Source organism: Brassica rapa, chromosome A03 (genome assembly GCF_000309985.2).
Source record: "Brassica rapa cultivar Chiifu-401-42 chromosome A03, CAAS_Brap_v3.01, whole genome shotgun sequence".
Classification (NCBI taxonomy): Eukaryota; Viridiplantae; Streptophyta; class Magnoliopsida; order Brassicales; family Brassicaceae; genus Brassica; species Brassica rapa.
The window spans coordinates 23,516,518-23,543,841 of record NC_024797.2 but is presented as its reverse complement, the minus strand read 5'-3'; the positions used below and the strand labels follow the sequence as shown (position 1 = coordinate 23,543,841).

At 35.0% G+C, this 27,324-nt stretch overlaps 6 protein-coding genes across 9 annotated transcripts; 2 read left to right on the top strand and 4 right to left on the bottom strand.

Moving 5' to 3' along the window:
• The first annotated feature begins 136 nt into the window (after positions 1-136).
• On the top strand, positions 137-6,698 carry LOC103860808 (11-beta-hydroxysteroid dehydrogenase-like 3). The gene is made up of 6 exons (XM_009138475.2): positions 137-3,970; positions 4,079-4,271; positions 4,541-4,626; positions 5,146-5,277; positions 5,553-5,681; positions 5,803-6,698. The coding sequence occupies exons 1-6, from the start codon at positions 3,788-3,790 to the stop codon at positions 6,007-6,009; spliced, it is 930 nt and encodes a 309-aa protein (XP_009136723.1). The 5' UTR covers positions 137-3,787; the 3' UTR covers positions 6,010-6,698.
• Positions 6,699-8,002: 1,304 nt separating this feature from the next.
• Positions 8,003-11,160, top strand: LOC103860807 (ubiquitin-like-specific protease ESD4). 2 transcript variants are annotated; one of them, XM_009138474.3, is made up of 9 exons: positions 8,003-8,840; positions 8,955-9,031; positions 9,125-9,218; positions 9,301-9,399; positions 9,690-9,779; positions 9,879-9,998; positions 10,194-10,297; positions 10,602-10,674; positions 10,798-11,160. In XM_009138474.3, the coding sequence occupies exons 1-9, from the start codon at positions 8,220-8,222 to the stop codon at positions 10,858-10,860; spliced, it is 1,341 nt and encodes a 446-aa protein (XP_009136722.1). In that variant the 5' UTR covers positions 8,003-8,219; the 3' UTR covers positions 10,861-11,160. The 2 variants fall into 2 exon arrangements, with proteins under 2 accessions (XP_009136722.1, XP_009136721.1); XM_009138473.3 differs by having other exon boundaries at positions 8,952-9,031.
• Positions 11,161-12,967: 1,807 nt separating this feature from the next.
• LOC103860806 lies at positions 12,968-14,053 on the bottom strand. Its single transcript, XM_009138472.3, has 5 exons — positions 13,821-14,053; positions 13,668-13,748; positions 13,472-13,589; positions 13,343-13,395; positions 12,968-13,272 (listed from the first exon to the last, which is right to left on the bottom strand). Exons 1-5 carry the CDS (start codon positions 13,926-13,928, stop codon positions 13,165-13,167), a joined length of 468 nt encoding a protein of 155 aa, XP_009136720.1. The 5' UTR covers positions 13,929-14,053; the 3' UTR covers positions 12,968-13,164.
• Positions 14,054-17,552: 3,499 nt separating this feature from the next.
• LOC103860801 lies at positions 17,553-18,621 on the bottom strand. Of its 2 annotated transcripts, XR_004456843.1 has the most exons (5): positions 18,388-18,621; positions 18,159-18,306; positions 17,952-18,067; positions 17,632-17,861; positions 17,553-17,599 (listed from the first exon to the last, which is right to left on the bottom strand). XR_004456843.1 is itself a non-coding variant. In XM_009138467.3 (4 exons), exons 1-4 carry the CDS (start codon positions 18,439-18,441, stop codon positions 17,814-17,816), a joined length of 366 nt encoding a protein of 121 aa, XP_009136715.1. In that variant the 5' UTR covers positions 18,442-18,621; the 3' UTR covers positions 17,631-17,813. The 2 variants fall into 2 exon arrangements, 1 of the variants encoding a protein (XP_009136715.1); XM_009138467.3 differs by lacking the exon at positions 17,553-17,599 and having other exon boundaries at positions 17,631-17,861.
• A 1,531-nt stretch (positions 18,622-20,152) lies between these two features.
• LOC103860802 lies at positions 20,153-24,236 on the bottom strand. The gene is made up of 12 exons (XM_009138468.3): positions 23,806-24,236; positions 23,508-23,691; positions 23,347-23,415; positions 23,157-23,255; positions 22,877-22,956; positions 22,077-22,788; positions 21,218-21,858; positions 21,012-21,096; positions 20,875-20,926; positions 20,750-20,799; positions 20,586-20,633; positions 20,153-20,520 (listed from the first exon to the last, which is right to left on the bottom strand). The coding sequence occupies exons 1-12, from the start codon at positions 24,108-24,110 to the stop codon at positions 20,344-20,346; spliced, it is 2,502 nt and encodes an 833-aa protein (XP_009136716.1). The 5' UTR covers positions 24,111-24,236; the 3' UTR covers positions 20,153-20,343.
• A 432-nt stretch (positions 24,237-24,668) lies between these two features.
• On the bottom strand, positions 24,669-26,932 carry LOC103860803. Of its 2 annotated transcripts, XR_004456836.1 has the most exons (5): positions 25,868-26,932; positions 25,499-25,704; positions 25,206-25,415; positions 24,888-25,086; positions 24,669-24,848 (listed from the first exon to the last, which is right to left on the bottom strand). XR_004456836.1 is itself a non-coding variant. In XM_009138469.3 (4 exons), the coding sequence occupies exons 1-4, from the start codon at positions 26,862-26,864 to the stop codon at positions 24,955-24,957; spliced, it is 1,545 nt and encodes a 514-aa protein (XP_009136717.3). In that variant the 5' UTR covers positions 26,865-26,932; the 3' UTR covers positions 24,669-24,954. The 2 variants fall into 2 exon arrangements, 1 of the variants encoding a protein (XP_009136717.3); XM_009138469.3 differs by having other exon boundaries at positions 24,669-25,086.
• Positions 26,933-27,324: the final 392 nt, after the last annotated feature.

Genomic DNA, 27,324 nt, shown 5'->3' with positions numbered 1-27,324 from the left:
TACGTATGTGTGCAAAAGATGATGTGAAGGAGTACGATACCACACACAGATGACACTTAGCGTAGCGTTGAGTGTTTAATAATACGCTACATAGCAGCGCTTCTCGGCGTCGCCCTATAGCGTCTAGAATACGTTCGCGTGGGTTTAGATGTCTTCACGTTCTTTTATACAAAATATATAATATGAATTAATTAAAAAAAAAATTTATATGTTAACAATACGTTTCCAAATAATAATAAAATTTATAGAATACTCTTTACTAAATAAATCAGAACTATCCAAAATTTGTTAACAGTCGTAATTGTAGAGTTTTCTTGTTTCGTTCTAGGAATAGATCTTTTATCTGCTAGGTTTTGGTTCTGGAAAATGATCAGTCTTTTATGTTGGCTTTTGGTTTTAGTATTTTGAGAACTCGCCAGTTTTATTCTCATTCATGAGTAAGACCATCTCCAGTGGCTTATTCTATTTTTTATTATAAAATAGAATAATTTTATAATAAAGTTTGAATTTATTCTAATGGTACTCTATTTTAGAATAGAAAATAGAATGATGAACAAAAAAAAACAAATTATTTTATATTTGGAGTAAACTTATTTTTCACTCTATTATAGAATGAAAAATAGAATATCATTGGAACATTTTTTACTCTAAACTCTATTTTAGAGTGAAAAATAGAGTGGAGTTGGAGATGCTCTAATATATTGGTTGAAATCGGATGGATCTATGATCTATCAATATAATCTTCTAGAAAGAAAACAATCTCGAGTCGAACCTCTAAATTTAAACTACTATATATAGATATTAATCACGGAAATTCCTTTCCAATAATAATATTACATCAATACAACTATCATCATTTGATTTAATTATATGATAATGGTCCAATTTTCTTAAGTAGAAATCGATCTGTGGTGATGCAACGCGTCTCATGTTAGTAATATATATTTTTGTTTCATGTATTAAATAATTAATCCATGCAGCGACGTCTGATTTATATAGTGACACGAACTGTAACCTTCTAGTAAGTATTATAAACAAATTATGATTGTTATTCGTATATGATGGCGCGGTAAGAACATGAACTCAGTTTAATTTAGGGATTTCAGTAAAGACCCGCAACTTGAAAAAAATGAATTTAATCGAAACTCGTTTAAAACTTTTCGAAGAAGACGAATTAAACTAGATAAAAACTAGTTTATTAATTTTTGAAAATATAAGTTACAAAGCAACTCTATATGTAGAGCTTTAAAAGTCTTAATTTTAATAGTAAAACTGAAAACATCAATAGTGAGAAAATAAACCAAAAAGAAATATTAAACTCAAATATGGAAAAGAGTCGTTGGAGCTCCTAGATGCTGCTGCATCAGTATAGATCGTGATCTTCAAATATCTAAACTATTAAAACAGGAGTACATTTAGTACTTAGCCCTGAGTTTTCCTCAATAATTACAGAGATTGCCACTGATCAAAACACAGTAGTTTAGCATATTTGCTAATCCATTAATTTCCTATGCCAAAAAAATCGTTATTAACCCATTTTGTCCAGTATAGAAACTATTTAATTAAGTTTGACCGACACATACCTTATATTATTTGAAACCAATATTCCTGTAAACCTATGACCAGTCGTAAACTTTTGATCATGTAATTTATAATTTAGATTAGTTCATGTTTCTTCATAACTAAACAATGATAGACGACAATCTTCAAATCAACGATTTCTTAAGCTTAATATAATGAACTCAAATTAACATTGTCTAGATTGGTTTTGACTTTTGATTGTGCATACCAACATTGTATATATTGATCTAATGAAGCTATGGGTTGTCGATTTTTTTTTGTTTACCGAATTTATAATCTCTTTAAAATTCTTTATTTTGTTTTTTTTTTGGTGAATACAAGGGAGGAAACCTCCCAAGTTTAATTTATTTCAAAACCTCCCAAGTTAAAATTCTTTATTATGTTTGTTAGCATATTAAGGATACCATTTGATTTTTTTAGTATAGAAAATCAAACTAAATATGCAATTTCCTTCCAACACTAAATATCATTCAAATAATGATTCCTACTTCCACGCAATGAATATTAATTACAGAAAATCATAACTAAATATTCTCACCATATCAAAAAGGATATCTATTAATTAACACAATTATCATTTCCTTTTATTTAAACATGACAAACACGTATTTCTTATCTATAGAAAGTATATTCTGCTTTTATTATGGTATAATTTAAAAGGAATGTATATATTTGGTTTGATTTGGCGTGAAAATCAAAACTACCAAAATATTTTGAGTTGATCCTATTAAACCTACCCTTGCCTATGCGGCTATGACATGTCTAAGCTAACGTTTACTCCTCTCACAAAACTAAGACCTTACAAAAATAACCGGCGAGTTCAAGTGAAGTGTTTACATTCATGGCAGCAAAAAAAACACTTTTTGGAGGTGATTCATTCAAGATGATTTTAGCTGATGCATATGTAACTTCTTATTTATAGCTTTTCTTCCATTCATTACATTTCTTTGCTTTATTTGGATCTAATATGACCATGTGTGTTTATAGGATAACAAAATCCATGCTACTTGAAATCGAACTCTCATGTACCGAGTTCAACATGATTTGTCTACAAGAGAATGGGGAGTTATTGAAAACGTTTCCCTAACTTCAGCCTGTGGTCAATATCGAACTACAAAACATCAGTAGAAGATGATCATACGTGTGTGCTCTGGTGGAAGAATGATGGCTGTTTCTTATGCTTCATAACACATAAAATAGTAGCTTTCAGTATGGATTTGATTCTTCAATCTCTTTTTTCTATAGATGACAACCGAAGCCGAGATAAGAGAGAGAGGTAAGCCAACAGACAAAAAGTTAATGAGAAAGTTTGGATACACGTTTTTTTTTTTACTTTTCCTGGTATAAACAGTTAGAAAATGAGCTTTGTTTACAATTATTTTTTTGGGCTATAATGTTAATCTATTTATCGGATAATGCATGATAAAATCAAATAGTATGTCCCAATGTTAATAAATCTGAAATCAATAGATTATATGTAGATTCAGGTGGTCGATGTTATTAAATATCAAATTAAATTTCAGATTAAAATATGTAGATATACTTTACTTTCTGTACAAATTTATATTTGATTTTTCAATTTATGTGGTATAAAAATAACTGCATAAATATGATATAAAATAAATATATAAAATTTTAAATTGATATAATCTTTAAAAAAAATTATATTCACATTGTATATTAATATTACTATCTAACTTATGAAACACACATCCAATAAGAAAAATATATAACACAATACAATAAAATATATATGATCTGAATAAAAAATATATGGTATGAATAATAAACACACCCTAGCGGACGCACAGATTTTTGGTTTAAGTTAAATACGATTTTTAGCACAACTGGGAATCGGTTTGAGGAACGAGTCACGGTCCAGTTTTCAAAATACTGCAAATATGTAATATGAAAAATGTATTTTATATATTATTTAATATTTATAAACTATAAATTTTACGAAAAATATACATCCGCGCGGGCGCGCGGGTCAAAAGCTAGTTTTTGTTTAATGTTGACGAAAAAATGTATTAAATTCCAATAGCTCCCGCATATTTCACTGACATAGCGTTTTGTCTTGTAGTATTGGGCTACCGATAAGTGGGCGACTTCCACGAGACAGCCTTAGAAATCAATCAACATTTTTTTTTGTTTTCTCTTAATCACTGGCAAAGGTCAAGTAGGAAGGTTTTCTCTTGCAACTAACATGGATATGCTTCACATCATTCTCAATATTCTTCTGCCTCCTCTTACCATCATTTTCCTTTTCCTCTTCTACCCAATCTATCTTTTTATCAAACTTCTAAATTGTGTTCGTAAGCATCTTTGCGTTGAAAATGTCGCTGGAAAAGTAGTTCTCATCACTGGAGCTTCCTCCGGCATCGGAGAGGTTAGGTTTTGACTTTAGGATTTACACAGAATATATTTTTTTTCTTTTGGTCACTTCTGAATTGACATGTTTGGGTTAATATTTTTTTTTCTTCGCTGAAATAAAAAGCATGTTGCATATGAGTACGCGAAGAAAGGAGCAGATCTAGCTTTGGTTGCTCGACGAGAGGATCGTTTACATATAGTAGCAGAGACATCACGGAAGTTAGGTTCACGGGACGTTATCATCATACCTGGTGATGTTACTAAGATTAATGATTGCATGAAGTTCATCAGTGAGACGATAAGTCATTTTGGAAAAGGTGAGTACTCAAATACAGAACTCTGAAATTTACACGTACTATGAAATAACAACTAACAGGAAATATTTAAAACAAGTTATCATCAATATAGTATAATCTTTATAAGTATTAGTATTTAATAAATTAGTCAATTTACCCAAATTTGATATACGGTTTCGACCCAATTAATGTTTTTAATAATTTATAAGGGTTTTAATGATGTTTACGTTCCTTATTTAAGACTTAAGTTATGTTGGGATTATTCTAATCGAGTTGTTATATTTTGACAGTGGACCATTTAATTAATAATGCTGGTGTATCTCAAACTGTTTTGTTTGAGAATTTCTCCCAGATTCAAGACGCTAATCCTATAATGGTGAGTTATTAATGGAAGACACATTCATATTGTTGTCATATACTAAAATCTAAGTTAAAATTTACTAAGTAAGAATGCCTGAATTTATTTTAGTTCATCATTATATATACATGAAATTTAACCACTTCCAAGAGTAAATGTATACATATGTGGAAAAATAGATATAACCACTTTTATAACTTTATTACTTAAAACCTTTTCTTGATCAATAACATGCATTTTACCGGTTTTGAAATGTGGATGGTGATATAATGAAATTATTATCTCATACCAAAATACGGACTTAGATGGTTTAAACTTCATAAGTGAATCGATGATTCATGCATATCCTATGAATTTCCATGTAAAAGGCCCTTTGTACTAAAATTACAAGTATGTTTATCATATATCCAAACGACTATTTTCTTAAAATGTATACATTATGTGGAATATTTTGTTGTTTACGTGCAAAAATGACTTAATCAAGCTCTATTTCTCCACATGTAAACATTATTTACTTGAATTCTGTATATGTTCAAGGATACCAACTTCTGGGGCTCAACAAACATCACTTATTATGCAATTCCCCATCTACGAAAAAGTAAAGGAAAAATAGTTGTGATTGCTTCTGCTGCAGCAAAGATAGCTATCCCAGTGGCAACCATCTATTCTGTAAGATTTCTTCTTCTTAACATATATGAAATATGTTCATACTTATTTCCTATGTTTTATTGTAATATATATATAAAAAAGGTTTGGCTTTTCTTATAAATTACGACATCTAATATGTTAGTTTACAAAAAGAATCTTCACCATTCAAATTCACATGTAGACCTCCACCGGCCACACGTTGGTGACGTATTAGTTACATACTTAAATAATATTAATTTTTTGAGTTAATTAATAGTTTGATAATGCCGATGTTACTTGATTAATTATTGTTGTAGGCAAGCAAAGCAGCATTGTTAGGATTTTATGAGGCACTGAGAATTGAACTCAATCCGGATATAAAAGTAACCATTGTTTTTCCTGGACTAATCTCCACGGATATGACAACTCCTGAGATTATAAAAAGAGTAAGTACTTTTACAAACCATTTTCCATCCAACTAGAATTTTCAACAAAAAAAATTAATAGTTTTATATAAAAATAAGTCAATTATGTGTTTTGTGTTTGTATTTCTTTTCTTTATAATAGCACGGTTCAGATTTTATGGTATCGGAGCCAGTTAGTAGATGCGCGAAAGCAATTTTCCAAGGTGTTTGTAGAGGAGAAGAATACGTAGAAACACCAAGTTGGATCAAGTGGTTCTTTTTGGTGAAGTCAGTGTGTCCTGAAGTAATCAACTCCATCTTCAACTATTCTTTCCTCCATTTTATCAAACCTTATTTCAAACGTGAATGATAAAAGGAACAAATACATAGTTCTTTTAGGGCATAGAGGTTGAAACCGCAATGCAAAAGCTTGGACTCATCATCATTGGAGTTTGCATAATGGTTTGGATTGGAACATTCTTTTTCATAAACTTTGGAGATTTTACATTTATCTAATTTAAGTAGTGGTACTTTTGTTTTAGTCGTGTCAAACAAACAAACAAGAGATTCTTTGCATTGAATAGTAAAAATCATAGTTTGAGTTAGTTCTAGGCGTTCGAGTATCCGTTGGCGTTCGGATCAGAGTTTTCGGATTTTCGGATTTTCGGGTTTATGCTCCTAGGTCCCATACTAAAATTTGATTAGTATGGGTCGGGTTCGGAGAATAACACTTCGGGTTCGGTTCAAAATTGTATTGCATCTTAAAATCCATAAAGTAATCATATATCGTACGGATTCTGGTTATATCGGTTCGGTTATAACCGAAGTAAAAGAACAAAAAATTTGAATCAAAACATAAAGAGTGTGACTGGTAACCATTTGAGGAACACTATGAACAAATAAAAAAAGAACGAAGAGGAATAAAATTAAAAGAATGAGTGGGAATGATTATTCCTCCTTAAAAATAATGAGAAATAGTTTTGATTTGTTATTCTCTACAAAAAAAAATGATAAGAAATATAAAGGAAAATTAATTCCTTATGAATATTGTATTTTTATGGAAACCATAAAGAATTGTCTTTCTCATTCCCTTGAATTGAATTGAACCATAAGAAAAACATCTAAAGTAAATAAAAATTAATCTATCACAAATAAAATAGATAAAATAACAATAAAATATTAAATCGAACATGAAAACAAACATTATTTGTAAACAATATGTATTGTCTTATAGAGAGTAGACTTTTTTTATTTCAATGAGCAAACTATAAAATACTTATTTATAACTAATTGTGCACTTAAATTATTTATTAAAATTTTAATATTTATTATTATATATCATATTACCACAAATATTGAATTTAATAATTGAAATACTTATATATATTTAAAAATATTTATATTAACTATTAATTTCGGATTTTTTGGGTTACCCGTTTGGGTTCAGTTAATAACACTTCGGATTTGGATATTTTCTGTACCATCCTACAAGACCCGTTCGAGTATTTTTACATTTCGGGTCGGATAACGGGTTAGGTTTTTTGGTTCGGGTTCGGTTCGATTTCGGATTCTGGATTCCGGATTTTATGTCCAGGCCTAGCCTAGTTTGAGTTAGTTCATTGGGATATATGGAGATTGTACCTTTATTTGAGGATCATAGTATGAATTAGTATTTTAGAACAATGTGGATCTATATCTTACCTTATAAACGTACACATTAACAGAACTTTGTTGCTTAGTCGAACATTCCATATCAAAAGTGAGAACAATTCGATAATGACTCCAAAACATCTCCTTAACCGAGTATTCCAATAAAAAAAGAGGTATCGTCTATGAGACATCTTGTGTTGGTACTCCACATCATAAAGGAAAGGTACAACATAAAATCGTCACACCAATGACTATAGTCTACATACTACGGTTTCAATCACATCTTTCATTCAAGTTTTTGACTTACAACTTGTTGTCTCATCAATCATACGCCAGCCGGTAATGTTGAATGGGAAAATACCATCTAAATTATCATCACAAACACTTCAATTGAATCACATTAAAAGCTCTTGGTTGCCTCTCATTCTTACATTGTTCAGATAAAAAAAAAACATCCAGTACAATCTGATTTTGAAACAGATATCCAAGATTCATATTGAAAAAAAAAACTCAAAATAAAAAAATTAACAAAAAAATGAACACAAATCGAATAAAATTTTCTATTCAAAGATGATTCAATAAAATACAGTAAAAATAATAAAGGGAAATTTGAACCAATAACCAACAAAAAAATTATATTTCACTAACTAACCATTTCCTTCCCTCTCTCCTTTTTTTTCTTTCTATCTCTCTCTACTCTCTTACTACAAAACTAATATTTCTTCCAATATAGTTATTCAACAAATTAACTCAAAAATAAATATATAGAACCATTAAACTTGAGAAGAATATCTAAAAAAAAAAAAAAAAAAAGGAAAGAGAATCCTCTACCCTCATTTTGCAGAACCCTAATTTCATTCTATGCTTCTCCTTTCCCAATCTCTAGGGTTTAGTGGTTGACCCAGTTTCCTTCCTTCCTCCCTCCCTCTAATGGGTGCCGTCGCCATCAATCGCAAGCGCACGGAGGATTCTTTGAACTTCAATCAACAATCCCCATCCCAAGCTTCGAAGAAGAAACGCAGATTCTCCTTCGGAATCGTCTCTCCAGACTCCAACAAGCCGTCTTCTTCCACAATCTCGAGGATCTCGAGGTATCCCGATGCAAAAGCTCCTCTCCGACGAGAGATTCACGCCCCCAGCAGAGCCAGCCTCAGATACGCTTTACCCAAGCCCAAGCCCAACGATTACTCCTTCAAGAGGAGAGCTTTCGATGCGTTGAGGTTCTTTACGAAGGATAAAGAGATTATCGATTTGGGCGATGAAGAAGAAGAAGAGCCTGAGATTGAGATTGAGATTGAGATTGGAAAGGAAGCAGTTTGTGAAGATTCAAGCGTTGAAGTTGTTGAGCCTCCTTCAAGTTCGATGCTTGATTCAATGTCGTTAGTTAGACAAGAGGCTGCTTCGAGTCTTGAAGCCTATAAGAAGCTTTTGCAGAGCGCAGAGAGGAGGAACTCAAAGTTGGAAGCTTTGGGGTTTGAGATTTTGTTCAATGAGAAGAGGTTGTCGCAGCTTCGTCAGTCTCGTCCTAAGCCTGTGGACAAGCCTCTCAAGGTGGTGATCTTACTCTATTTAATGCCCGCCCTTACTCGATTTGGATTGATTCTCTATCAAATGGGGTTTAATGTTGTTAACATTTCTGTTGTTGTGTGTTTTGATGTAAAGAAGGTACCTGATGAACCGTTTATACCTCTCACAGAGGAGGAGGAGGCTGAAGTCTACAATGCCTTTACTGGGAAAAATAGGTATGGTTGTCTTGTAAAGAGGTTTTTATAGCATGTTTGTGTGTTTTATGTTGTATCTAACCCAATCTATATGCGTCCCGTCCCTCTTTTCAGAAGGAAAGTCTTGGTTACTCATGCGAATTCAAACATTGATATTACTGGAGAAGTTCTACAATGTCTTACACCATCTGCATGGTTAAACGATGAGGTAACTTACTGTTTCCTGATTAGAGTTCTACATGGTTTATAGCTCGTGAATGACACTGCTGTTTTCCTCTTCTGTTTTGTAGGTTATCAATGTCTATCTCGAACTACTCAAAGAACGAGAAACTAGAGAGCCCAAAAAGTATTTGAAGTGTCATTTCTTCAATACCTTTTTCTACAAAAAGGTTTGTTTTCTTTCATGTGCTCGCGTGATCCTTAACAACACTGTGGATCTTTTCCCCCCTCGTGTCAGTTCGTTTGTTCAGCCGCTACTTGCTTCCAGAAATAATATGAGCAGTATGTTTTAAGATAGTGATTTTTGCTAAGACCATCAATATACTTTGCCTCGTTTCTACCCTGTAGTAGTCATTTATCTCTGGATTCTGTGACCCATGAACATTAGTTCCTGGCCCTTTTATATGTTGATGAATCCTCTTGGACTCATGTTGTTCTTTCTCTAATTGCTGTCTTTCAGCTGGTAAGCGACTCTGGTTATAATTATAAAGCTGTTAGGAGATGGACTACGCAGAGAAAGTTGGGATATGCTCTTATTGACTGTGACATGGTAATGTTATTGAAAAACTTAACTTTAAGATTCTCTTTGTTGATCCTACAAATGATGACCGATTTATATATCCTAAAACCATTCTTTGCCCTTTTACAGATATTTGTTCCCATCCACAGGGGTGTGCATTGGACCTTGGCAGTTATTAACATCAGGGATCGCAAGTTCTTGTATCTCGATTCACTAAATGGAGTTGATTCCAAGATTTTGAATGCTCTGGTATAATTTAGTTTCCAACTCTCATTCTCTATACAGCTTAGTTGATCTCACTCATAAAAGTAAGTGAATGTCTGTCAAAGTGGATGATATCTTTTACCAAGAACTGTTATTTCTTTCTTAGATCAACACTACTGTGAAAATTTTCTGACCAAAATAGTCCTATAGCCAATGCTGCAACTGATATGTGTGTTTCAGGCAAAATATTTGGGCGACGAAGCTAAGGAAAAAAGCGGAAAAGACATTGATGTTAGTTCGTGGGATATGGAATTTGTTGAAGACCTTCCCCAACAACAAAATGGGTATGTAACTATCCTTGAACTTGTTATGTTGATGATTATTTGTATAGGAACTAGTTATGGCATCAACAAGCATAGCTGTTCATTGGGAAAACTTTTAATTTTCATATATCATTATCTTGAAGTTGTGGTGTCGAAATCACAGGCATATTCTAAGACTAGCCCCTTCTGGGAGTTTAATCCCCAAACTTCTGAATGGCTGGAACTTGTCAAACGGCCTATGTGTTTAATGCTATTAGCTTTCTGTTGTAGCTCTATCCCTTTTTATCTTTTAAAAAAATTATTTTGCAATTTATATATTCTTCAGGTATGACTGTGGAATGTTTATGCTTAAGTACATCGACTTTTTCAGTAGAGGGTTGGGTCTATATTTCAGCCAGGTAATCTAATCTGAATCCAGATTTCTCAATGCTTCAAGAAAATTGTAGCTAAAGAGTTAACTGGTTATCTTTCAGCATTTTATATCCAGGATTTGATTATAGAAGTGTATTACTTTGGTGCAGGAACACATGCCATACTTCCGTCTAAGAACGGCTAAAGAGATTCTGAGACTACGTGCTGACTGAAGTTGCTTTGGGCGCTTTTATGCATGTCATACTTTAGGAGTGCTGTTTTAATATCCGTTGTTGATTTGTTCAAGCTTTCTAAATTTTATACTCCTTTTAGGCAGTGAAAGTGAAGCATTTAGCAGAGGAAAACATTGAGCCAAGACACGGAGCTCTTAGCCTTTTTTTTTCTTTTTGTTGAAATTGTAGATGAAGCTGATATAATGAAACCTTAGTTGTTTGTGATGACCTGTGTCCTCTGTTTATGAGCAACACTAAATTCACGTTTTCATGTTACGGGTTATAAATTTTACAGCGAATGAAGTCACATTTGCGTATTTATAATTTTTATTTACAGTCCCACTCTCGTTTGGTTAGATCAACCCTGATATAACAAATTTATATTTTTTCCTAATGTCTCGTCAGTATACAGTGCTAATGATTACTAGCCCTGGGCCAGAGCCAGAGGCCCGGCCTATAAACTTAAACTGAAAATGCAATTAATAGACTGAGGGAGGTGAGAGTTAAGTTTCGTGCGTTTGTTTTGAGTAAAATACCAACCGTAGAGAGGGTGTACGCTGGACGCGACACACGAGAATATATTTTCAACCCGATCGCTGACACAACAAGGGCTGCTTTCCTTTTTAATTTTGCCACTTTGGTTTTTGATAAGAGCGCGGGAACACCAAAATATGTTTTCTAACATCTCTGTCTCTTTGTACAGTGGTCATGTCATGGCTGAGGAGCTCTTGCTCGCTAGAATCATTGCAGGATGAATCTCACTACCACGATCGCAAGTCTCTACTCGACACAGACGACGATAGTAGTGAAGAGGTAATGTTTTTATTTCTCTTACATTGTTTCTGACATTACAATGCTTTATATAGAGATGAAATTAGGTGAAGGAGTATATGCCGTTGCAATAGGATGAGCTCACTTTATCTTTTACGGATATGCCTGCATTGCTTTCTCGTTAGGCTCTTTACCAATCTTGTCTTGTTTGCTGAAGTGTGAGCTCTTGGGCTTCCATATTTGAGTGGGGCTTGGACTTGTCACTAATAGGTTATACGTCAGCCTCTCCTTGACGGTTTCATCCTTTCTAAGATGGAGTTTATTGAGATTTTGTGATGAAGATGGGTCAAGGTAAATCTAAGCTGTTGATGAGGAACACCCCCTTTGGAAGTACTAGTTCAGAGAGTGGCGTGAACGATTCGTGGGGATTGGCTCTTCTAAGTTGTGGTGATGAAAGGATTATTAGGTCCATCTTGAAACAAGCTCGGTGTCTCAGTGTTTAGATGATTATGCGTATTAGTCAATTGGATGCAATGAGGGAATATAAAATCCGATTATTGTTTGTCTAACTTATTTTAAATATAGGTTAAAATCAGTGACTTGTTCATACGTCTCCCGCTCCCTTTTCTTCATTTGTTAATGTAAGTCATTGTCTCTTTCTGTTCATTGTAGGCCTTGAGAATATATTCAGATGAAACTGCGACCACTGAATGGTTACGTTCTGTCCCTCGGATGATTATGGACAATGGAACTAGCATCCAAGAGGAAGGCGAGAATATCGTCCATAAACTGGTGGTCCTGGAGAGAATATCATGAGCACTTTCTCAAGACACTGACAACTGGAACTCTAGCTCAAAAGATCTAGACAGAGACACTGAGTTTTGGTTCTCCTAAGGGAGCTCTGCAACACCGAGGTTTCTCCTTGGGTTAAGAAAGAAGAGCTTTGGAAGGCAAGCTGATGATACATGGACCTGAATCATGGCAAATTGTAGCAAGCTTTTTAGAAGATGTAATGGACATGAATCCAACTCTCTGACTTGAACATATTACTATTCCAATGATGCAGTTCAATAGTTTCTGGATTAGTTAATGAGATCTTACAGAGTTAGAAAAATCATGGTCCCAAAATTATATATCTCCTTACTATTTCAGCTAAAGCTTTTTTTTTTCTTTTTCTTTTTTAACACTTGTCAAATCAACGATTTACATTGTCACATAAACAGGTGTTAATACTTTCGATCAGTTTCATCAGCAAACTAACAAAAAATTAGATTCATTAGAGACTAAGACCGAGAGAATCTAGAAAAGAAGAAAGTTCTGGATGCAAGGTAATTAATGCAAATGCTCAAGCGTGTTTGTTGAAAGCATTCAACACAAAAACGATGAAAAACTCTTGTTACTCAGTTAATTCAGACAGACAGACATACAGACAAATATCGACAGAAACATTCGAGTAGTGTATCATGAAATTTAAAACATAGAAAAGTAACACAATCATGGTCAGGATAGTGAAATCTTAGAAAGTTGTCCTCGTCAGTGCTTGGGCCCAAAGCACTTGTCTTCTAGGTTCAAGACAGCATCAAGCGAACGCTCAGCAATATTTATCCGTTCCAAGTAAGTTTGCACATCAGAATCCGCCTCCTGGAGAATGAATCCAACAGCTTAAAACTAATTTTTAAGTTGCAAATGTGATAAGAAAACTTGATTTTACCTCAATACATTCATAAAGGTATTGGTGATCGTAAGGTCTGAGATACTCGCCAACTGTGGAAAGGAAGAAACAAAAAAAATACTCAATTCAAGATGAAAAATTAAGGAAAACAAAAAAAGGAAATCTTACAGAATTTGTATCCAAAGTAAAAGGCAGAGCATCTGGCTAAAGTTCTCCATCCAGTCCCGAGAGCGCCTCGCAATCCCCCTTCGAAATCTCCTCCAGTGCTGTCGCATCTCCTCCTTCGCTGCTCAAAAAATAATAATAATAATTCAATCTTCCTCCAAAGGATAAAATATTTCATGTTAAAAAAAGCAGAGCTCACCTCCGTGTTCATCATCCTCTTCAAGCCGCCGCCGCAAGTAGACTCCTTCCTGTTCATCATCATCGTCCCACTGCGTCCAAGCTGTAACAAACAAAGATCAATTAACGATTTCTAATCAAAGAGAAATGAGAATTTTCGGATATTTCTCACTACCTTGGCACATACAGATCCGAGGTTCCGCATCCTCATCCTCATCCTCATCATCTTTCTGCCCAGATTATAGGGTTTCAATCTCTTCTCTCCATTCCTGCACCTTCCCATCTCGACGCTTCCTTATAACAACACGTAGGGATGTTAGGCTAAAATAACCCAGCCCAGCCCACAGATAACCCAACCCAGTTTATACCCAACCTGCAAAAACCCAAAAAATAACCCAATATGGTATTAGATACCCAAAGTATTATCTTATTTATTCTAAAAAGATCATGTATAATATATTAATATTAACTTTAATATATAAACAAGATTTCACAATTTTATAGAAAAACTTGTTTTTGCGCAAAAACTCGTTTACAATTTTGGCGGAAAATCGATTTTGGTGGGAAACTCGATTTTACGGTTTCGGCAGAAAATTCGGTTTTACGGTTTTGGTGGAAAAACTCAAATTTTCAGTTTTGGTGGGAAAACTCGATTTTTTGGTTTTGGAGGAAAATTTGGGTTTTGCGGTTTTAGCGAAAAAGCTCGTTTTTTTGGTTTTGGCGGAAATTTTGGGTTTTGCGGTTTTAGCGGAAAAACTCGGTTTTGCGGTTATCAGTCGGAACACTCGTTTTTAAGGTTTTGGAGTTTTGGGGAAAATTCGGTTTTGCAGTTTTGGCGATTGCGGTTTTGGTGGAAAAACTTGGTTTTACGGTTTTGGCAGAAAAACTTAGTTTTGCGGTTTCAGCAGGAAAACTCGATTTTTCGGTTTCGGAGAAAACTTAAAATTTGGTTTCTGTGAGATCATTTATTTTTTACGGTTTTAGCAGAAAATTTATTTTTTGTTTTGACGGAAAAAACGGTTTTGCAAATTTTATATAATTTAATTAAAGTGGTGAAAATATAATAATATAACTGAAAACCCATAGATACACTATTACCCTTTTGTATTTACCCAATATAAATATAAAATTTTAAATTAATATTTTGGTCGTCCAATAAATCTTAGACGGGTAAAAACTCAACCCATTATTAGTGGGTTTGGATAAATTACCCATGTTAACATCCCTAACAACGCGGTTTCGTAAATCAAAACAATGCCAATGTAAGCCCACTTATCACCAGGCCCAATTAATAAACGGAAAGACAACGCATCTTATTCTTTTTAGCCTTGCGTTGACCAAAAAAAAAATTATTTTGAGCCTTGAAACAAATCTAGCGAAAATAAATCGTTGCCTAGAGAACTTACTAGCAGAGGAGCAGGTCAGAAAATTTGTGACGATGAGTGCCAAGGTAAACAATCTACATGCAATAGGTGCTTACTCTAGGTTAATAAATCAATCACAGATTTTCTAACAACCTAAATGACAAACTAGAAATGGTTAAAGCAACTAAAATAACAGAAAGAACATGTAAATAAAGAGCTAAACAGATTCCAATACAGACAACAACATGCAAAAGGGAATTAAAGTTAATGGCTCAAGCAAATGTTAAATAAACAAGCTATTTGGTTAAGGGCCTTAAGGTAACTGATTTGAGTGACTTAACCACTCAATTAAGCTAATTCACTTTTACCATAGCAGCTCTACAATAATTACAAATTAACATATATTTTCATTAGTACTCACAAGATAAATTACCTAGCATTAAAAACATATAAATAAGGATTAGCTGATAAACTAAGCTCTAGTTAACTTTTAATCACTATAATCTACCTAACTAACAAAAACTACTCTCTCCGTTTTGCAAAGAGCGTCACTTTGACATTTTTCACACAAAATTTAAAAAATAATTGAAATGTATTTATATTATTTTTATTATTAATTACACTTATTTAACTAATAACATTTGAGATCAATACATATATATTTATAAGATCAATGCATTTTGTGACTAGTTTTAAATCTATATATCTTATATATTAAAACAGAAGTCACAACCTTGATTCATGTGTGATTTTTTTAAAAATAGACTTAGTGGACCATCATTAGAAATCAGTTATCATTTATTCATTTATTACTACTAATATGATTTATTATATCATTCCCTAAAATTATGTTACACGCCTACAATTTCGGTTTGGTTTACAAACCAATATTTGCTTCCTTAATTATTATAATTGTAAATCATTATCAAACCAATGCATCAACGTTTTTGCTCAACCGTAAATATAAATCATTAGCAAACAGTCCTTAGACTAAAACATTAACGTATAATTCTAGAATTGTAAATGTGAGTTGTTTGTTATTTAAAAAATGCACTAGAACCTCTGCTATATTCTTTTACACGTTATATAATATATGATCAAGTGATGATCCACCTCTTACACATCCCCTTGAAGCATTTCACCTGTAAAGAAACATTAAACCGGCGGTTTTAATTTTCATTTTCTTCTTACACATTATATACATAGATAATCACATATTCATCGCACTGATCCGATAAATAAAACAAAATACTTATTATACTAAATATTTATATAAAATAAATAAAAACAAAAACCTTGCGCGGGTCGAGATCTAGATCTTTCTCTAACTATGGTCGTTTCACACTGATCCGGTAAATAAAACAAATAATTATATGTGTAATTTTTTTGAAAATGATAATAAAATAATATTTTACTAATCTATATATATATATAGTTAATATTTTAATAATGAAATAATAATCCGAAAATATATATATAGAAGAAGATACAAATACATGTGAAAGTTTAAAACAATCAATTCAATAAAAAAATATATTGTATACTTATCATGTTTTAAAAATTGATAGACACACATATATATTATATATATATATATAATGTATACTTATCATATTTTAAAAATTGATAGACATATATATATATATACCAATTTAGAATTGAAAACAAAATGTTTATATAAAAATAAATGAAAACAAAAACTCGCGCGATTGCGCAGATCGAGATCTAGTATTGTATTAAAATTCTAAAACTACACTCTTCGTAAAACGGTGGTAGTATTCATTAGTTTCTCAAATATTCATGAAAGTAATTTAGCCTAATGGTACCTATATTCTCATCGTATACATTTAAAGAAGAAAAAAAAAACTGTCTAGCAATTGATATATGTAGATAAAAAAAGCTATTAACCGTAACAAACTATAGATTATTAATCTCATTAGGCTACACATTAACCGGTTTAACTCATTGAATTATTTGATTGACTGAAGCATAAACATGACTCATATTTATGTTCATCGTGAAACATATAAATTTCTAAAAAATAATAATAACTGTGGCTAATTTCCCTTCTCAAAATTTGTTTGTGGAGAATAGATATTGAACGAATCCAGATATTTGGAAATTTTAAGATATCTAAATTCGTGTCTAAAACAGTAAAACATCTATAACACTCAGATCCATATTCCCGCTGTATAGTTTAACCATATGTTTCTCGATACTGATGGGGTTTCGTTGATCAAATCCCATTCACCGGCAGCTCTGTTCTCATTCCAAAACAAAAAGCTTATTTAACTCCTCATGCTCATATCTTCAAGAGATCATGAAAGGGGACAAGAAAGACGATAGAAGCAGTGTAGCAATGTATCTGGTTTGGTGGTGCAATCATATAACCCTGAGATGCTTTGGAAAGCAAACACTAAGGCTTATTTTTGACACAACGTTCATCATGCGTAGGACAGGCAGGGCAAGTAACTAACATATATATATATATATGTATAAGCCTTAAGAGGGATATTTTTATAGAAAAAAACTCGTGCACATAATCATATTAACCCGACTTCAATTTATGAATGTTAAATCAGAGACTTGTTTTTTACGCCCACTTCAACTTAGCATGCCCATTTCAAACAACTTCATAGAATCCAAAAAAACATCAAATTCCTTCACTAGCATATATATAAATTATGCCTCTCTTTTAAGTAGCAAACTTATTACATATCAGTTTTAGAAGACAGTGAAACACAAACTGCATAACAACTTATATAACATAGAGAGAGATATTGAATACATAGAGACTTCAGACATTAGACTTGGATTTCTTCACTAAGCACGGTTGCTGCCTTTTCAATAAGCTGAAAACCGAAAAAAAACAACCAATTAATTATCATTATCATTTCAAAAACTTTGTCCTTTTGTTCATCCTCGGATGAAATAATGCTTACCTTTATTTCTGCCTCTTTTACTTTCTTACGCTTTGACTCGTCTTGTCGCGACAGGATCCTAATCTGGTTTCTCTTTTCAGACAGAACATCCCAGAGACGTTCCTGTTCTGAAGCAGCTGAATATAAAACGACGACAGGGGATTCAAGATTCAAACAAACTAATAAAAAAAACACGAACTTACACAGGAAAACCACACACAAATTTACCTTTTGTTTGGTAGCATAGATACCCGAAGAAGGATGTAAACAGGAGACTAACTACAGAAGGAGGCGTCGAGAAGGTAACCTCTGGAGGTGTGGAGAAGGATATCTTTTCACGTCTCGAAACACAATACCATCTCTCACTGCGTCCAAACTGAAACACACACAGAGACCAATCAACAATTGTTTTCGCAATAGGAAGATAAACAAATTCACGGATACTTCTAACTATTACCTTCGCACACCCAGATCCAAGGTTCCTCATCATCTTCAACCCCAAATTCATCATCTTCCTGCCTAGATTAGGGTTCCATCTCTTTTCTAGACGCTTCCTTCCTTTTTACACGGTTTCGTAAATTTAAACAATCCCACTATAAGCCCACTCGTCACCAGGCCCAATTAAACGTATAATAAAGAGGGAGAATCATATTTTCCATTATGATTATGAAAATCACGCTACAATAATTGTTTTAGATCTCTATCTATCTTCTTATAATTCTTATAATCCCCTTTATATTATTTGAGAAACATTAAAAAATATAGCCACGTATCATTACTAGAATGATTATGTCGGGATTGAGCGAGTAGTTAGACGTAGCTTTGTATTCATGTTTATGTGGTTTATTTAGGTGGTCTAAGAGGCGGTTCATCCCGAGTCGTGGAGTGGAGTCGTTCTCGCAGTGGTGAAAAATACATTATCGTTTAAGATTGGGTAGCGTAGGATCCTTTTTAAGTGTTCTTGGGTGATAATAGATCTCGGTATTGTATGTGGAGTTAAAATCTCGATAAAGTTAAAATTTTGTACTCACGAATTGGTTAATGAAAGTTGTACTTGAGCAAAAAAAAAAAAAATAACGACAAACGTGATTTTTGGTGATTGTTTCTACAAGTAAAAGGTTATTGTTATGTATATTATTTTACATAATTGTTGAGACAGTGGAAAGCAGTACTGAAACGGTGGAGTGGAATGAATTGTGATAATTTTTAGAAAACGTTTGCTTAAAAAAATGTAAAATAGAAAAAAAAATAGCATAGATAACTTAAATGGAACTTCTAGACTAGGGTGTGACCGGTAACCATCATAGGAACAATAAGAACGGATAGAAAATGAATGAATATGAATAAATTTTTAGGAATGATAAGGAATGATGGTTCCTTATCAAAATTGATGAGAAATTGATTTGTTCTATAATTCTCTACAAATAAAGGAATGAAAAGGAATGAAAAAGAAAACTTATTCCTCATGAATGGTAAAATGTTTAAAGAATATTAAGGAACATAGTGTTCCTCTTCATTCCCTTGGTCACCAGTCACACACATGTTTTATTTTCTTAAAACATCTAATTGCTGATCGTTTAAAAACTTTAGCCGAGAAAAAGAAAAAGTTTTTTTTTTAGTTTCAAGCTGATGGTGGGAAGCTTCTATAGTTTCAACATCGGCTTGTTTGATTCATTTTGTTTTTTTTTTATGTACTTTCTATCAATTGGTTTGTTTGATTGTCAATTTATTTTAAATTTCATAAAAAAATTTATTGTTCTTTTATATGTTTTTTTCAATGGATTTGGTAAGATAAAAACTTCGGTTTAGTGAACCATTTAAAAAGTTGATTGGGGTCTTTTCTTCATTTGATAAGCATCATGAAATTCTATAGTATGATAATCTCTTTCATTCTATTATTTTCAATAGAGCAATATAAAGAATTATCTTGTGTTGGTGACTCCTATTTTTAAAAAAGATTGGCAATTGTTCTTTTTGAAACGTTGTGTGTTTTAGATTAATACGAAGATTATTTCTTTTGAGATTCAACTATTACAAAAACAAATATAAAATTTTTATATGAATTTTTTTAGTTATCCACACGCAAGATAGAAAGATGTTAGTTTAATTTAGATCTCTACTAATGTATCTATTTTCTATATTTGTTTTGGTAAATTTCATTGTTTAGAATTTTTTGACTTTGCTTAAAAGGCTTAATATTACAACTGATGAAAACAAAAAAATTAAATGACACATGTCAATCTCATAATTTTTAACTGACTTATGTTTTATAGTAGTATAAAAAATATACAACAAAACACAATCATAGTTTAACTAAGTAATATATCATAATTAATATATCACTAAATGACTTCAAAAATAAAAATTTTGTTTTACAACTTCTAAAATGAATATAATACTTATAAAATGATTCTCAGACGAGCTGAACCACAGCTGCTACTCTCAGAGCTCCATTTTGGAGAAGCTCAGAGAGCTCATCGAAGGGCAGTGCAGTACGCCATCCCCAACCTTTGGGAGCTTTGGGTAACAAAGTTCCTCTCTGCTTGAAATCCCCGAACAACATCACTTCTCTTTTCGACGGGCAGACCAGCTGCCACATACATAGTGTGTTGTTAGAAAAATACCAAGGAGAACTTGAAGATAACAGAAACGTACCTGGTAACGTGCAGTCACTTTGTCACGAGGATCTATGTAAACGTGGACCTGAATGAGGAGAAAAAAGTAGTAATTTCTGAAGATATGACTACTGAACTATCTAATAAACTGGAGGGTTTTGGTTTGAACTTCTCTATAGGATATGATGAAGAAGGAAAACTAACCTTCCTTAGTGAGTCCAATATCTCTGCTTTACGACGGTGAAGAAACAAACCTGTAGAAATTGATCATCAAGTTAACATATGAATCTAATGCGAGGTAATCTCGTTGTTGAGTTGAGTCAGGTTACCAATAGTTCGTCGTCCTTGAGGGTCTTCATCATTAAACGCCTGAATGCTAATCTGGATACGGTATTTAAAAAGCGTCTCATCAAACCCAAATATTTCATCACTGAATCTTGCTGACTGAGATACGAGTTTGTTATACCTTCCACAGAGAACCAGCATAGAAGAATTCAGGAGAATGCTCCACATGACCATTAGCTAGTCTATGGACATCTTCAAATTCAACTCTGCAGACAACGGAAAAAACACAGCTGAGAGCAACCATTTACCAAAACAGGACAGAGCAAGAAAAGCGAGAACTGAGCAAGAGAGTTGGGGTTACAAGTAAAAAAAAATCGAAAACCTTACCCGAAACGAAATGGAGGAAAGTGACACAAAGGTGTCCTTGTATCAAGTGATATGGTACAACTCGCGTTCTCCCGGTCAATCCCTACTGAATGTTCCTTTGGTTCTGACATTCCAACAGTCGATCCGCTGCTGCGCCCTCCCTCGTTTAGATCTCCACGAGTATAATTACCAACACCGCTTGTCCCTTGGCTCAGCCCAACTAGAGCTGTCAAGCCATCTTTTAAATTTTCTTCACTTTGACCGATTCTACCTTCAGAGCCATCACTGGCTAGAGGTGGCTGGCCATTTCTGTTAATGGGGACACGAGAGTACACAAAAGGTGTAGGAGGCCAAGCAGGTGGTGGTACAAACGTGGCTTCACATCCAATGCCGGCAAGTCCATCAATGTGCTGTCCTCTAACACTGATCCTGACAGGCTTAAAGATGCCATTTTCTTCAGCTTGAGAAGACTCCGTCACATACATGGTTTCAATGCCTCCCATCATATTATTGTTCTGCACATTATCTTGGCAATAATAGTTGTTGAAGGGTGCACCATGCGAAAGCCCAAATCCCTGTTTACACGCGCATGCAATACTGATGAGGCAACACTTTTTGCATGTGTTGGCAGCAACTTCCTGCACCCTCTGACTGAGAAGCATCTGCATAATAGTAAAAATAGACATTTATCGCATTTGTGCAAGCAAACATATAAACACTAGAATATGACTGACTGCTCATGATAAATGCCTCCAATTTTACTCTAAATATACCCTAATCGGCATTAAGTGCAAACGCATCAAAGCATGAGCTAATCCACCATTCCTACATTTCTATGACTGGCAGAATGAGAAAGCAAGCAAGTTTAAGGAAAAATAACCTGCAACCAAAGGCCATCGTTCACAGCTTTACAAGGAAAACCCAACTCTTCAAGTTGTTTTCTTGCGTTCAGAAGTACTTCAAAAGACATATGGCAATACAGAAGTGAACCACCCTCAAAAGTATTCACAAATGCATTGTATTCTTCCTCAGTTAATCCCCATTTTCCTTTAATACAGCCTGTAACCTGCTTCGTCCCCACAACCCGTCCACCCCAGGTAAGAGCAGAAACACCACCGTTTCTCCAGTCATTGGCTACAGCCGAGACAGGAGAATTTCTAGAATCTGCGCCTGATAACCAACTATCATTACTCAAATGATATGCTTCTTCAGAAGGTCCTTTAATTGCCACCCCACTACCTTCTGTCTTTTCAACAACACTGGTGCAAGCACGACCAAAACTTGTCTGTGGGTTAGCAGATTGCTGAAACACGAGGTTCGAACCAAAAACTCCTCTTTGGAAATCAGTAGCACCTTCTGCGAGTGGAACACTCACATCATCACTGGCATCCCTTAGGTCATCTTCCAAATCCAAACGACCTAACTTACGGTCCAAACTCCTAAAGGAGAATTCATCCACAACATTTTTCCCCTTCGACACAACAGAATCTACAGGAAAGCTTGCCCCTCTCTCAAAACACGAATGCTGACTGGAGTGTTCAGAGTTGGAGGGAGCACCATTCGCGATGAAGGCGTACAATGCCAGTTCAAACCTTTTTGACATGGAAATAAACATAGTTTTTAGGAAACTTAATAAAATGATACTAATACAGTATGAAACCATAATTTAACACGTCATACCGTTTTTCTTCGCTAGGGACCCATAGTTCATCAGATGTCAGCAATGCACATAGAGTCTGTGCAGAGAGTTTTGGCAGCATCTGATCATAAAACGCGCTTTGATAATTAGCAAGTCAGTAAAATTGAAATACTTAATTCAAACTAAAACATAGGTTTGACAATATATAAAGATGGAAGCAGCAAGATGTGCAGAACAGGGAAATATTCAAAAGAAACAAACCAACCCCAACTACATAAAAATCATAAATCTGATACTAAAGAATATACGTAATATTTCTACCTCTCTAAGTTCCATAGCACCACTTTGACAGAGATAACCCCAACACGCATTCTTCACACGTTCTCCATGTACACCATAGTCTTGGCTCTCTGCAAACACCTAAGTCACAAACGGAAGACACTCAATGAACTCAAGATTCACAGAGACAAAGGAGGCTAAAACAATATAAAAGACCGAGACTTCTCAAAACCTGATACGCCAAGAAGTTTGAAGTCCTCAGCTCCGAAATAATAAAATCAGTACATATTGCACACAAATCCTGCAGGAAAAAAAAAGCCACAAGTGTTTATATCAATTGATTCAAAAGAAACTAATCTCTTGAGACTAAGGAAAAAAAAAAAGCACCAATACCTGAAGGTCGAGAAACGAAGCTGCAGCTAAGACGCGGAAGGCATTATCATCATCAAGCTTGGGATGATGCCCATAGAGATAAGCCAAAGCCACAGAGATCGCATCTCCGTTAACATTTTTATCATCCACAAGTAAGTTTACAACCGGAGAGCTTGCTTCTTTCCACGGTCCTTGGAGCATCGTCCTAATTAATCGTATCAATTCACAAGAAGCTGTTTATGAAGTGTAAACCGGAAATTCATAAACCGGAAATTCGTAAACCGGTAATTCAGATTGAAGATAGAGAGAGCATGTAAACCTGAAGTAGGAGCTGCGAGAGAGAATGAGTCGGTGGAGATGGTAGGTGGACCCCATGGCCTTGACAACAACATCGGAGAACGAGCCGGAGCCGAAACCTTCGGATTGGATATGATCGCACAAGGAAGCGAGGTTACAATCGAGAGCGCGAAGCTCCGATGTGCTCTGATCACTTTCCGCATGTGAAGGAACCGGAGGCGAGGGATGAGGAGACGGCGGTGGAGGAACCGTCGTCCTCATTTGATGTTGATGCTGGTGGTGGTGGTGGGGCACCGACGATCTAGGGCTGCGATACTCTTGGTCCATGATCGAGAGTCAAATTCAATTGTTCTTGGGGATTCGATTTTCAAACGGAGGAGTTAGGAACGAGAGATGGTGAAGAAGCCATGGAAGAAGGAATGAGCTCTGTACATCAAAAAGTCGCGTGTGGCGTAGAAGTGAAGAGCTTAAACGACGTCGTTGGGTAGACTGGGCCCGAGATTTTTTTTTTTCGTCGGTCCCGAGATTAGTTAACCGGAGATTACAAATTCGATAGCGGAATTAAATTCATCGGTTAAGTTCAGTTCCGTCCGCACTAACCATCGGTTACTTGTATGTAGGAAACATGTAAATCAACTTTTTCATCCAATACACTCCTTACAAGCTATCAGATGAGCCCTGGGAAGATCCTATATATCGAGTGAGTAAGTTAATGCACTCTTATCTAACGTTAAGTCGTTATTGTTACTTCTCAAATTTTTACATTCTGTAAAACTTACTAAACAAGTCAGTCTCATCCAGGGTTTACCAGTTTGCTTCAGGAAGCATATGCACAAAGATGTTTCGCATTGATCGATGAATATGCATCTGGGTTTAGCTCATATGTGTTATCAACCAATACTTTCTTCTTTGTACGCCAACAACAGTGCCTCATCAAATGATTATTTTCTCTTGACACGTAATATCACAAGGGAGAGGAAAAGAATGACAAACGTATAGATATATTAGACAATGGTACATTCTATATAGGCTCATTAATTCATCAAGCTCCATGAAGAAAGAGTCGTCGCTGTGACTTGGCTGCTTCTGCTTGTTGTTACTGCCTCCTCTGTTCATCTACATAGATTATTCATCTCTAGTTTTCCACATTCTAAAGTAACATGTCTTTCTATCATTGTTCTTGGATCAGAGTATGGAGGGCTGTTTCAACATCTTCAAATGGTTGTCCAGCATACAGCTTTAGCTGCCTCTTCTTCACAACAATCACATTCTTGCCACCAGAACTTACTTCGTTATAAAGATCCTACAATGAAATTAAAAAAGTTTAGTCCACTTGCTCTGAAATTAAATTAGCTTCACAGAGATGGACTTCTTTAAGAGAGAAGATTGTTTGTTGGTCAGAGAATGAGCTTCCTTTTTTACCTTGGTTGATATGGGAACTACATTGGCGCTGAAATCCTCCAAGTCTTCAAAAACTGACTCCAGCAGATAAGAGAAGTTTGTTGCATCAGTTTGATCTTCAAATGCAATCATGTGTGAAACCTGGTCCTTGTTTTGTTCCATAGGTTCGGTCCTCATAGTAAAGTACCCCTCAGATACTTCTTGGTCAATACTACTCCGCATAAGAATTCTCTGAAGAGAAAGAGTAACAGTAAGTCCTGGCTCATGAGTCATGATATTATCATATACTTCTTGGCCCTGATATACAAACCTACCAGCACATAGGGAAGCTTAAGCCACCACGTTTTATTCTGTTTCTCCTTAACTCTTCTCATCGGGTTTCCTCCTTTCCTGACTTCTCCCTGTTGGCCACTCCTACCAAATCCAGAACCAGCTTCCGTATTTGGTTTTCGACTTTCGGAATTGCTTGCCTTCATAACTTCGTTTGATGGTAGCCTTTGCTCAGACCCCTGAGCAGCACCTAAAAATATTAAGATAAGCTGAGGATTGCAAGATCAAATCCAAGATCTATTCTGTACATGACATCCTAACATCACCATATGTTTCTTGACAATTAACACAATTCATCAATGTACTTAACACAAGATGTGGCAGGTACAAAGCACCTTATTCTAACAACCTACCAGAAATCATCTTAGAATCCGAAGGCCCTGCCACTTTTGACTCATCTCCAGCATTCTTCAAACCATCTCGTGCGTCACTAACATTGCCATTTTGCTCATTACTTCCCCCGAAGCCTTTGACGTTACCCTTAGGAGGCTTCTCGCCTTTAAACTTGTACTTCTTCTCAAACATCAAACTCTTCTTCTCATCATCTCTAGACTCATCCAACGGCTCCACGCGTAACCCCGCCAACCCTTTCCTCTGCGAATTCAACCGTCTCTCAATGTTAGACAGCCTCGCTTCTATCTCCCTCTCAATCTCAACCCCTCCACCAGGATTCAACGCTCCATCCTCTTCTCTATCACCATCACTCTTCTCCTCGCTTCTACGTGCTTCCCGTGCCATCATTCTAATCTCCGCAATCTTCTCATTCATCTCAACATCCTCTAGCGAAACCACCACATCGTCATCTCTCCCCTCATTTCGCCCCTTTAGATCCAACGAAAGACTTGAACTTTCCTGCGTTTTCTCGTTTCCCAGAAACAAAACAGCACAAACTGTCTGAAAAACGAACATTCCGACCAGACACAACCCGTACTTGACTACTAGCTTCGGAGAGAGCTTACTTAACACACCATTCACCTCGCTCGACGCAACAACCGAGCTAAGCTCCTCTACATCCTCCTCCTCCTCCTTCTTGGTGAACACGTCCTCTCTTGGAGGAACTATTCGCGGCGTTTCGATCTCCTGGGGCTTGGGAGGACCTAGGGTTCTGAGGATTTTGCGTCGCAGGTAGTTTTTCCTTTTTGACGACGAGAGTGGAATTGAGACCGGAGAAGAACAGCGGATGACTTTAAAGCAGACTCTTTTTCCGGTGGAGGAGTACGACGGAAGAATAGTCGAGGGAGATGTGAAGACGGCGCATCGGAGAGCAGCCATGGCTGCGGCGGAAGAGAGATGGTTTAGCCAAGAGAGATTCTTCCAAGCCAAACTATTCGGCAAAATCATTTGAAACATAAGTACAAGTTAAATTACAAAATAGCCCAAACCTTTCAACGTATTCTGTATTTTCCTTTCTAAGTTTGAAGGGTTGACAGCAATTGATCACATATACGAACCAACAGGATTTACACCAAACTTTTGGGCTCATCAATTGTCCTCCTAAACTATTTTTTCCCAACAATTTTGCCTAATATTTAGAATCGCTTTCAATTAAAAATGATTGTCCAATTGTACACTCAATTATACTTAACCCGAATCTAACCCGCAAACATAAAATTTCGACACCTTAAACTCGATTACACAAAAATCGATTAGGTGCTTAGAATTTTTGGCGAACCCTATATCAAAAAAGAGTGAAAGAATTTGTGGGTTCAAGACTGTCAATAATCTAGAGTTTTCATCAAAAATGAAGGAGGAACAAAGAAATGAGAAGTATGAAATCCGATTTTTGTGAATGCGACAATGTAGTACGAGG

Coding starts and splice junctions, on each gene's coding strand:
- LOC103860808 (XM_009138475.2), top strand. CDS start 3,788: ATGGATATGCTTCACATCATTCTCAATATTCTTCTGCCTCCTCTTACC. Junction 4,272..4,540: donor GATAAGTCATTTTGGAAAAG/GTGAGTACTCAA, acceptor ATATTTTGACAG/TGGACCATTTAATTAATAAT. Junction 5,682..5,802: donor CTCCTGAGATTATAAAAAGA/GTAAGTACTTTT, acceptor TCTTTATAATAG/CACGGTTCAGATTTTATGGT.
- LOC103860807 (XM_009138473.3), top strand. CDS start 8,220: ATGGGTGCCGTCGCCATCAATCGCAAGCGCACGGAGGATTCTTTGAAC. Junction 9,219..9,300: donor CTGCATGGTTAAACGATGAG/GTAACTTACTGT, acceptor TCTGTTTTGTAG/GTTATCAATGTCTATCTCGA. Junction 10,675..10,797: donor TGGGTCTATATTTCAGCCAG/GTAATCTAATCT, acceptor ACTTTGGTGCAG/GAACACATGCCATACTTCCG.
- LOC103860806 (XM_009138472.3), bottom strand. CDS start 13,928: ATGGGAAGGTGCAGGAATGGAGAGAAGAGATTGAAACCCTATAATCTG. Junction 13,749..13,820: donor TCGGATCTGTATGTGCCAAG/GTAGTGAGAAAT, acceptor TGTTTGTTACAG/CTTGGACGCAGTGGGACGAT. Junction 13,590..13,667: donor AGAGGATGATGAACACGGAG/GTGAGCTCTGCT, acceptor TTTTTTGAGCAG/CGAAGGAGGAGATGCGACAG.
- LOC103860801 (XM_009138467.3), bottom strand. CDS start 18,441: ATGATGAATTTGGGGTTGAAGATGATGAGGAACCTTGGATCTGGGTGT. Junction 18,307..18,387: donor TTGGATCTGGGTGTGCGAAG/GTAATAGTTAGA, acceptor TGTGTGTTTCAG/TTTGGACGCAGTGAGAGATG. Junction 17,862..17,951: donor TAAAAGAGGCAGAAATAAAG/GTAAGCATTATT, acceptor TTCGGTTTTCAG/CTTATTGAAAAGGCAGCAAC.
- LOC103860802 (XM_009138468.3), bottom strand. CDS start 24,110: ATGGACCAAGAGTATCGCAGCCCTAGATCGTCGGTGCCCCACCACCAC. Junction 20,800..20,874: donor TCAAGGACGACGAACTATTG/GTAACCTGACTC, acceptor CAATTTCTACAG/GTTTGTTTCTTCACCGTCGT. Junction 20,521..20,585: donor AAGTGACTGCACGTTACCAG/GTACGTTTCTGT, acceptor TGTATGTGGCAG/CTGGTCTGCCCGTCGAAAAG.
- LOC103860803 (XM_009138469.3), bottom strand. CDS start 26,864: ATGTTTCAAATGATTTTGCCGAATAGTTTGGCTTGGAAGAATCTCTCT. Junction 25,705..25,867: donor GGATTCTAAGATGATTTCTG/GTAGGTTGTTAG, acceptor TAATATTTTTAG/GTGCTGCTCAGGGGTCTGAG. Junction 25,087..25,205: donor TAGTTCCCATATCAACCAAG/GTAAAAAAGGAA, acceptor ATTTCATTGTAG/GATCTTTATAACGAAGTAAG.